This window comes from Pelodiscus sinensis, chromosome 6 (genome assembly GCF_049634645.1).
Source record: "Pelodiscus sinensis isolate JC-2024 chromosome 6, ASM4963464v1, whole genome shotgun sequence".
NCBI classification, from domain to species: Eukaryota; Metazoa; Chordata; order Testudines; family Trionychidae; genus Pelodiscus; species Pelodiscus sinensis.
This window is the reverse complement of record NC_134716.1, coordinates 31,190,488-31,200,770: the sequence shown is the minus strand read 5'-3', so window position 1 is coordinate 31,200,770 and position 10,283 is coordinate 31,190,488. Positions and strand designations below refer to the sequence as shown.

General features: G+C 44.3%; 1 protein-coding gene across 4 annotated transcripts; it reads left to right on the top strand.

Moving 5' to 3' along the window:
* The first annotated feature begins 1,091 nt into the window (after nt 1–1,091).
* Nucleotides 1,092–9,719, top strand: DMRT2 (doublesex and mab-3 related transcription factor 2). Of its 4 annotated transcripts, XM_075931665.1 has the most exons (4): nt 1,092–1,451; nt 2,867–3,295; nt 4,605–4,707; nt 6,977–9,707. In XM_075931665.1, the coding sequence occupies exons 2-4, from the start codon at nt 2,894–2,896 to the stop codon at nt 8,011–8,013; spliced, it is 1,542 nt and encodes a 513-aa protein (XP_075787780.1). In that variant the 5' UTR covers nt 1,092–1,451; nt 2,867–2,893; the 3' UTR covers nt 8,014–9,707. The 4 variants fall into 4 exon arrangements, with proteins under 4 accessions (XP_075787780.1, XP_075787782.1, XP_075787781.1 ...); XM_075931666.1 differs by lacking the exons at nt 1,092–1,451; nt 2,867–3,295 and adding an exon at nt 6,193–6,277 and having other exon boundaries at nt 4,614–4,707; nt 6,977–9,719; XM_075931667.1 differs by lacking the exons at nt 1,092–1,451; nt 4,605–4,707 and having other exon boundaries at nt 3,164–3,295; nt 6,977–9,718.
* Nucleotides 9,720–10,283: the final 564 nt, after the last annotated feature.

The window sequence follows — 10,283 nt, the reverse complement described above, 5'->3', positions numbered from 1 at the left end:
CATTGGGATTTCAAAGCCCTACTTAACAAGGCCAAGTTTCTGATATATCTAATGCAGATGTTGACTGTGTAGGCGCAGTTGGTATATGTATAAATGATATCGTACGCGTGTGTACTTATATAAATACTATGATAAATATTCCGCTTTATATTGTGTGTATGCATACTGTAATATATTTTCTTGTATAATATAACAATTAATCAGAGTCTTGAAAAATAACGATATAGATGAAAATACTCGCAATCAGGTCAATGTTGGAGAGACTGATTCTGTACATTTTTTCCCTGGTCACTTCGTGTCTGAAAGTAACTTTTGGATAAAACTGCTAGTTCTGAGGATACCCTGACCCCCAGGATAACCCAGACTTTGATGTTCTGACTTTCTCTCAGCTTCCCACTTTTATCTTGCGAAGGAATTACACTATAAAACATACCCGACACAACTGAAACGATTAATCAGGACTATGAGATTTGTTGGGGAATATTATTCCTGTGACAATTAAAGGAAGAAAACGTTCAACGTAAATGCACAGTATAACTGCCCTTTAATCATAATCAATTATTATGATTCATAATAAAACAGGGTTCGGTTCCATTTTCTGATTTTTAAAAGGCCATTACCAATTGTACTTGATGAAGCTACAAAAAAACTCCTAATCACATAAGGAAACTTGGTATTATTTTGGATATTTTAAATTGGCTTTAATCTTAATGGCCGCACTGCTTATAAAGCGACAGTTTTATTTCCCGGCGCCTTTTGTTGCATTATTTTATAAGCATTCCGCTGGCTGTGATTCCTCTCTTTTGACCTCAAGCAAAATCTCCCTCTACCCATGTGTTTACAATACAGGGGGGCGCCCAGTGTTTGCAGGCCTGAAGGATAAACAGTGGCTCCCCCACACCGCCCGCGTCGCAGAGGCTGGCCACTCTAGTGTCATCGGCAGCTGGCAGACCACGCCAGAGGCGGAGAGTTGAGAGAAGAGGGAGGGAATCGATGGCCCGTACCGCCAATCAGAGCGCTCTCCGCCCAGCAACCCACCAATCAGCGGCCCGGGCGCCCCAGCGCTGAAGCGGATAATACAGTGGGGCGAGGCGGGTTGGGCACTGCGCGGAGGGGAGCAGAGAGGCGGGCGCTGGCGCTGGGCTGTACGCTTAGGCCTGGGGGTCTGGTGGCAAACGCACCCTAGTGCCCCTTGCCTGTCTCCCTCCCTCAAGCCTGACTAACCAACACATCAGCTTAGTCCAGCCGTCGCAGGGCGGCGGTCGCTGGCAAGCGCGGCCGTGTCCCAGCTGCGGGAGTAGCTGCCCACCGAGTGGCGATGTCTCGGGGCTGGTGAGCAGCTGCGGTTCCCCTGGGCTCTGTGATACCAGCCGCCCCCCGCCCGGTTCGGTGTGAGCCCGCGGGGCTGAATGCAGCCTGCTCCTGCGCCCGGCCTCGGCCTCTGAACTTCGGTAAGTGCAAAACCCGGAGCGTGGGGCTGTGGGGGCTAGGGTGGGAAGAGGCGAAGGAACCTGCCTGCAGTGCAAGCTCTGCCTGGATGCAACTGGCCCCCCATCACTTAGGGACACGCTCCAGCTCTCGGTGAAGGGGCTGGGACGTTTGTATTCACTGGCGGAGCGTGTACTTTGGCAATGAAATCATTTAACTGCAAGGTTTCCCTATAGATTCTGGTCATTTAACTGCAAAGTTTCCCTTTAACTGCCAAGTTTTCCTATAGATTCCGGTCATTTAACTGCAAAGTTTCCCTATAGATTCAGTCAAAGTCATTTAACTGCAAAGTTTCCCTATAGATTCAGTCAAAGTCATTTAAGTGCAAAGTTTCCCTATAGATTCAGTCAAAGTCATTTAACTGCAAAGTTTCTCTATAGATTCAGTCAAAGTCATTTAACTGCAAACTTTCCCTATACATTCAGTTAAAGCCTTACATACACAACAGAGAAAAAATCAGAAAAACTGGTCGGTCCTTGGCAGCCCCTGCTGCGCTTAACCTACCGGAATGAGGATCCTTGGAAATTAGCTCTAGTTTTTTCCATGTTGATCCTGCATTCGTTGGGTGAGCAATATCCCCTTGACGTTTTGAATGTTCAAAGAATGCAGGTCTCAGAGGGGTAGCCCTGTTAACTCTGTAACTTTTTAAAAACAAGGAGTAGTCTTGTGGCAGCTTAGAGAGTAACACAAATATATATAGTATCATGAGCTTGGTTGGGGCTCTACGTTGTCAGTCTCCCCAAAACAGAAGGATGCAGGCCGGGATCTATAGATAGATGAAAGAGACAGCTGAGACTAATGCAGAGAGCCATGTGTGGCTACAAAATTGTATCTACAGTGATCAGTATCTACAGATCGGTATCTACAGTGATCTGCGGACTTGTGGCTATAAAGCAGGTGGCCGCAGGACTGCAGGGTTCTAGATACACACGGGGCTGCAGTTAGTGTGGCTACTTGTGAGTATAAAGGGTCTGTCCAGAGATTTGCAGCGCTCTAGTGATGCGCATGGCTCAGAGACATCAACATCCAGCAGCTGGCAATGTGCCACAAGGCAGAGAGGCGTGTGGGTGTTTCTGCGGTGACTGAAGCGACATCCCTAGAGCCCTGAAGAGGGAGTGTCGCAAGGGGAGCCTGCATGCCGCTGAGCTGTGCGGCGTGCCCTGTGGCCCCGCAGTGTGGTGTGAGCCATGTGGCAACAGGCGCAGAGGCGCTGCGAGTGAGCTGATGGGGGGGGGGAGGGTGAAGCCTCGTGCGTGTGCCGGGTGGGGGAGGGGTGCGTGGCTAGCCCTTGGGCGGGCGCGAGCCCCGGGCACGTGGCAGCAGGGCCTGTGTCCCGGCAGGCTGCTAAGGGCAGCGCGTGGCGGGTTGTGTTTTGCAGCGCGGCGCGGCAGATCCAGGCGCAGCCATGGCCGAGGGGCAGGCCGCCGCCGGGGCGGACTGGGAGATCGACGTGGAGAGCCTGGAGCTGGAGGAGGGCGAGGAGCCGCTGGGGGCCCGCCCGCTGCAGGAGGACGAGGAGGACGACGAGGAGGATGAAGAGGACGCGGACGAGGAAGGGGCGGCCCCGCGGGCCCCCAGCCCAGCCAAGCCGCAGCAGGTGGAGCGGGGCAGCGGAGGGGAGCCGCGGAAGCTGAGCCGGACCCCCAAGTGCGCCCGCTGCCGCAACCACGGCGTGGTGTCCTGCCTGAAGGGCCACAAGCGCTTCTGCCGCTGGCGGGACTGCCAGTGCGCCAACTGCCTGCTGGTGGTGGAGAGGCAGCGCGTCATGGCCGCGCAGGTGGCGCTCCGGCGGCAGCAGGCCACGGAGGTGAGGAGAGGGGCAGGGCCCATTCCCCCAGCGCGGACCGGGGAGCCTGCCCGCAGGGGGGCTGCAGTGCGGGGCGATCCCTCCCGCACAGACGATGGGGGATGGCTACAAACCCGCAGCCCCTTCTAACGATGGCTGCAGGCTTCTTATGGGCCACACGAGCAAATCGCGGGTGGCGCCTGTGCCATCCTGGCTGGGAGGCAGTGATCGCTGCCCCTGCTGGACGCGGCTGGCAAGGATGCGGGTAGATTTCCCCCTGGAGCCCGGTGGTGGGTCACTGTCAGATTGGCAGCTGGGGCACTTCGAGAAGTGAACGGGACCGGGCAGATCGCAGGGCGGGGGAGGCGACTGGCCCCGGGAGAGGGGCGCGCTTGTTTCAAAAGGAGGACACACACGAACTACAGATACAAACACCAAGCGTGGAGGCGGCACTCCCGTGTGGTTGCCTTCGCGCGGGGTGGCAGAGATTCCCAGCCCCGGCTCCTCTCCTGGGAAGCGGCGGCTTTCCAGAAAGTCTAGCAGCCTCGGGCTTGTACCCCAGCCCCGAACGTCTGTAAGGAGGCAGGGAGAGCAGCTCTGGGCTTTGAATCACGAACGAAGATGCGGCGAACCGCTGGCTAGTACTAACCAGCGCGCATCGAGATTTTCAGACACTGAAACCCAGGGGTAAAACTAACAGAACGCTGAAGATTTCTCCCCTGCCGGTCTGTAGTTTGCGGCGGCACCGAAGGGTTCACATAATCGGTCTGATGATATTCGTAGTGTTTTGAAGGGATGGTGCCGATGGGTAATTATTAACATTGGACCTAGCGCCTTCTGTCCCTATGCTTCAGATACAAGTGTAAGCGACGTGTTTTGTTACATAGGGCGCAATTGTAAGGGGGTTCACCCAAAGGGAAGCAAGAAGAGAATGTGCTTTCTCCATTAATTCGTTACCTTTATGGGATCGTTGCTAACGAAGAGCTTCTATAAAATCTATTTGCCAAAATATTCCAGCATTGTCATTCCCGTCTTTATCACCTGCTTCCCCTCCCCCCGAACATTTCCTACGATTTTGCAACAATTGGTTTTCAGGATTTTGTCATTATTATTTTAAACGCGGTCTTTTGTTCCATGCGCTCTCGGGGCTCTAGCGATCGGCTCCGATCCAAGGAAAATCTGTTTCCTCCTTTTGCAACACGGGGAGTGACATTTTGTTTCTTTGGTATTCATTGTTTGGAAATGAGTAGAGCAGAAAACAAAATTTCCTCAAGGAAGAAAACGACCATTGTCTTTCTGCGTATTGATAGCTTTTTCTCTCTCTTGCTAGGATAAGAAGGGTCTAACAGGGAAACAGGCTAATTTTGAGCGCAAAACAGTCTACCAGAGGCCTGTCAGGGCTCCCAGCTTGCTGGCCAAAAGCATTTTGGAAGGTAAAACTCTCTGCATTCTGATCTTTCTGAGCAACAGACATCTGAACTATAGGAGCTATTGAAACACCTACTCAGATATCCATGTGCTATATGTCTCAGAAAACAAAGGTTTTTTTAGCATTATGCAAGACAATCTAAATTAACAAAAATGTTTCATAGCTTCCTCTTACAGAAAATCTCAGGATCTATGCTATCTGTGCAAATTAAAGGTTAAAGAATTCTCTCTGTTTTAGAAAAAATTCTTATCACAGAATTAAGGAAAAAAAGGCTAAGCTAAATATTATGCAACAAGTTAGAAACATAAACACTAATTCTAATAATTATTTACTAATATAATTTGAACTAAAGGGAATGTGAATATACTGAAGACTTTTTTCTTACCCTGCAATACACAGGGAGGTATCAATAGGTATGATGTACTGTTGCCTCAAAACCCTGCACATCAGGAATATATTTTAAAATTTTGAACTCTAGGAAAGAATGATTTTAGAACATAACATTGTTTCCCTTTCACATGAGACCCTCCCAATACATTTTCTTCTATGTTTATTTGCTTTTTGGTTGGGATGGTGAGGGAAGAAGTATGATTAGGCTGCTTACTATGAAACAATTGCACCAAAAGATTCTAGAAATAATAAACTTAAATTTATGGTAATTTTGGTGTAAAAATATATGTAGGTAAATAACTAGCTGGCAGTGACTGGCAGCAAAGATTTTATTCTTGTTTAATTTTATTTGTAAATGAGTACAGTGAACTTGACCTTTAGTAAATATAAAACATAATGGACTCTTTAAATTAATTTGATATATATATTTTTGCTGCCAGAAATATTATTTACTGTACAATGTCATTTTAAGGGTAAATTGTATTAAATACATGTTTTAAAGGGCTAATTCTTACTTTCCCCCCCCAATATCCAACTTATGCTACAAATTTGTGTATATGGCCATTTTGGTTATTCTCAAGGGTGCGTCTACCCAGCACCTTAAACTCGAAATAACATAAGCAATTTGCACTACACAAATTGTGTGTCTTATTTCAAATCTATTTTGAAATAGTTTATTTTGAAATGTGGTGTGTCTACTCAGTGCCAAATTTCAAAATAACATGCTGTTTTGAGACATCTCTTAACCCTTGTGGAGCAAGGGTTACCGGAATGCTGAAATAATGTACCCATTATTTCAAAAAATATCTTGAAATAACGGGTGGCTTGTGTAGACGGAAGGTAGCTATTTCGGGATACCATCGGTATGCAGTGTAGATGTACCCCAAGTGATTAGAAATTAGAAAAGAGATATGAACATGATAACGTCCAGTTCTATTAACTGTTGCTTTCTCTTTGCCTGCATAAGTTAGAAAGAAAGTTTGGCCAGATAAGAACTCTCTTTCCAGGTTACTTTCTTCTGCAATTCATTCTTTAAAAAATAATCTCTTCTGCATTCTTTTCCCTAATCTATCTTAACTTTCTTTTTCTTTTCTCCTAGCACTCCTTGGATTTTTCTACCATCTGTAACAATGTGTTACAGATAATGATTCATCTTTAGAAAATAGAAATGGCATCAGCTATAGGTATAGATATCTTTTTTGGCACTGGGGAAACCAGCGTGAGATGAATGGGAATCAAAGTGAGCTAAATCTTGCTCTCCTTACTCATGTAAGTAGTTCCATTAACTTTAATGGGATTACTTGTCTGGGTAGAGCAAACAGGATTGGGCCCAGTGTATTATATAAAGTGAATCTAATTATTGTGGTCTCCTAATTGAAAATCCTGCAATTTTAAGTAACCTGTATTTTTTCTTTAATTTTGAGAAAGTAAAAACACCTAAATATTTTACATTTTTTACTTAAAAAATATTTTTAAATGGAGGAATGAAATTCCAGCATAACAAGTAACACAGAGGAGTAAATCCTGCCCACGTTGGGTCCAATCTGACTGCCATTGATTTCAGTAGGAGTTGGATTGAGCCCTGTATTTAAGTAATCCTGTTGTCTTCACCGGAACGACTTACCTGAGTAAGATGAGCTGGAATTGGCTCTATTTATGCTGGAAGCATCTGTATTACATGGGCTTGACTGTGCAACATGCTGAGGACTTCCAGCAAAGTGACTTTCTTGGGAGTTGAGGGCATTCAGGATTTTGGAGGAAGTGCTCAGGTCCTTGTAGGATTGAGCTCCCAATTAGCATTCCTGTCCTTTTCCAAACACGACAGCTAGGTGATCCTGTTTTAGTTACTTTAATGTATTCATACCCATAACTTATTGTTTTAGGTTATCGCCCCATGCCGGCAGATCCTTACCTTGGAGGGAATTCACCTTTGCCAGCCCCCGTAAGTGACAGGATGAGAAAAAGACGGGCCTTTGCTGATAAAGAGCTGGAGAACATTATGCTAGAGAGAGAATATAAAGAAAGGGAGATGATGGAAGCCACTCAAGCTGCTGCCCTTTTCCTGCCTAACCATATGGTGCATGGAACTGAATACAATTCCTACAAAAATGCCTTTAACCCTGCTCAGGTTGAAGCTCCTAACAAGGAGTTTTGCAACTTCTTACCAACCTGCCTTGACCTAACCATGCAGTATTCAGGATCTGGAAATATGGAACTGATTTCTTCAAATGTCAGCGTAGCTACTACGTACAGGCAATACCCCTTGTCTTCCAGATTATTGGTGTGGCCAAAACGTGGCCCCATTAGTGACACTTTTCTTTACCAGCAATGCCTACTGAATGCTACTGCAGTCCAAGCTCTCAAACCTGGGGCACCCTGGACTTCCAAGACATCACAAGGCCAGGACTGTGTAAATTCAGAGCATGACATGATGTCACCGAAAACAGAAAATTCACTTGTGCTTTCCCATGCTCGAGAAATCCAGTGCATCCCGCAGGAGGCTCGTGAGAGGTCAGCTTTCTCTCCTCCCAAAAAGACTTTTCCACAAATTTCTGAGAAGGATTCACTGGCTTCTCAAGAACACGTCTTAAGCAAGATCAGCAAAGAAAATGCCAAGCTCCCTCAAGCACTCAAGTACAACCAGTTCCACTCATTTTTACAGCAAACATTTCATGACAAATCAGGGCCTGAGTTAAAAACATCATTAGTAAAAGAGAGCTTTGAAGAGGCATCTAAGAAATACAGAGAGTACTCCATCAGAGAGAACCAAAAGTACAAATTTACAATAGACAGATACTCAAAAGACCTTTTTGGGGCCAAACAAGCTACAACAAAACTCTCAGTAAATGAGCCTCTATCGTTTTCAGTTGAATCAATCCTTAAACGACCTTCTTCTGCTGTCACCAATGTTTCTCAGTAACTGCATCTCAAATGTACAATTTAAATGCTTGCTATCAGCAGAGTTCCTACCACCTGCCTTTTCTCTCCAAAGATTTGTACAAAGGAATTTATTATCTAAATGGTGATTTAAAATAAATGTGTACATAAATATGCATGTTTTCTGTCATGAAAATAAATATTTAAAATTTGAAAATGAAAAAACTGTACATGTGTGCACACTGTAAAATGTAGGTTTTGTAGAGCACTTCAAACATTACAATAAAATGAGGTAACTTATGAACATACCTGTTCTTTGCAAAGCCAAGAGGACATTATCACTTCTGCCCTCCACATCTCTCCCTCTCAGAAAGGGTATCCACTCACTTGCAGAACATGCATAAGCTACTGTTTGCTATTATGGAGCATAGGCTATTATTGTTTGCTATGCCAGAGTAACCCATCTCTGCCTTGTACTTATAGTAGTTCACAGAACAGACAACAACAGCAGTGCCAATTTACCTGCTAATATGCATCAAAGTAATCTTTTCATTGGTTTCAATTGGCTTTGGATCAGGCTCCAACTGTCAGTGCAGTTCTGTTGTGCTAAACTCCTGGGAAGGAAGAGTAGTTTATTCTGGGCTTCTCTGTTGAGACTGCCATCATTCAAACAGGGCATTCATAGAGAAGTTTTGATATGTGGAGACAGGTACAAGGGGAAGGAAGATGGAAGAATCGCAAAGTGCAGTGACTCTTAAGTGCTTGTAGATAAAGGTGTGTTGCTGTGTCAAATGGGCATTAAAATCCCATTCAAATGTTTCGCTGACTTGTAATATATCATTTCCTAAAACTTTTCAATTTTAAAAATCACAAGCTGGACTAGATATTAGTGTCACCTTCAATGAAATGAACTTTGGGGTATAAAAAGTTGCACAGAATAATAGCTACCAAAATAAAATTAAGGTATAAAATTAAGAGGAGATACGATAGCTTTGAGTCCCTTTTGTAGGCACTGGAAAGAACATGAGGCTAATAGACAGAGCTTACCTCGGCCTGAAGTCTCCCTCAGGTTGTGGAAAACTTTACCTATTAACTTTGAATCTGAATTTGACACACTTTTTCCTGTTCATTTATTTTGCTATTTTTTTCTATTGTCAGCTTAACAGAACTCACTTTTGTTTTGCTTCTTTCTATATACATTTATTTTAATCCTATCAATGGGTTTACATAGCCTTAGGTGATACAAAAGATCTTTAGTAGCTGGATGAACAAGTTGCAGTGGATGGATTAGGTTACAAATTCTGAGTAATGAACAATTTTTGTGAATTCATTCATTATTCAGAAGTGTTTGATAATTGCTTTTTCCTGAGCAGATCTCAGTCCATGAATTGCCTACTATGAGCCTATATTTGAGTTGTGGAAGTAGTGTTAGCTAAATCACATCAGACTGTTTCTGTTCCCTGATTGGATGATCTAACATTCATAAACTCCTTCTGTGTGGCTGTCTTCAGGTTTTATGCTGTTGCCATCACCTGAGTTCCTCTTTCTATGTAAAATCAGTAGAAACAGCAAAGTCTGCCTTTGCCTGAAACAAACTTCACTGAATAATACAAACAAATGTTTTGTGATTTAACAAAGCTTCGCTACTGGTTCAAAATTCACTTTCCAGGAACATTCATGGAAATAACACTTTTCCTGTGTGATTGTTAAATAGAAAGGGATGTGAACTCAATAAAAGCAAAATTATATTTGAAGGTAATTGAAATATTCGGAACTGCTTTTTCAGACTCTGTCCCTGATCCAACTCCCATTTAGTCCATGGAAAGACTACCACTATCTTAAATGGGAATTGGAGCAAGCCTTATTTACCTAGATCTTGTCCCTAGCTATCCATGGATCTATATTCACTCTGTATCCTACCAATCTGACAGCTTTTGTCTGTGTATAAGGCTAATGAAAACTTTAATTTCCTATATATTCAATATATTTCCTTTGTTACTAAAATTCTCTTTACTTTTCAAGCTGCTGGCATGAACTGTGATGCTAGATATGGGAAAACCAGACGTTCTATTACTAGACCAGCTATGGACTTTGGGAATCTTTAGTCTTTTTCTAAGAAATTAAGTACCTTATTTTACCTTTGGAAAAAATCTAAGCAATCTTGATCCCATTTAAATGGATTTCTGAGGTCTCTGGCTCGGCACCTTAAGCTTCCTGGTCTGACACAAATATTTGCATGTATTGGCTAATCAGCCATAACTTAGTCCTCTGAGATTGAGACTCAGGCCTCTGTGAAATCACTAACTGAACAGA

Excerpts from the sequence above, each read along its gene's own strand:
- DMRT2 (XM_075931665.1), top strand. The coding sequence starts at position 2,894 with ATGGCCGAGGGGCAGGCCGCCGCCGGGGCGGACTGGGAGATCGACGTG. Across the intron at positions 3,296-4,604 it reads GGCGGCAGCAGGCCACGGAG|GATAAGAAGGGTCTAACAGG; the intron begins GTGAGGAGAGGG and ends CTCTCTTGCTAG. Across the intron at positions 4,708-6,976 it reads GGCCAAAAGCATTTTGGAAG|GTTATCGCCCCATGCCGGCA; the intron begins GTAAAACTCTCT and ends TTATTGTTTTAG.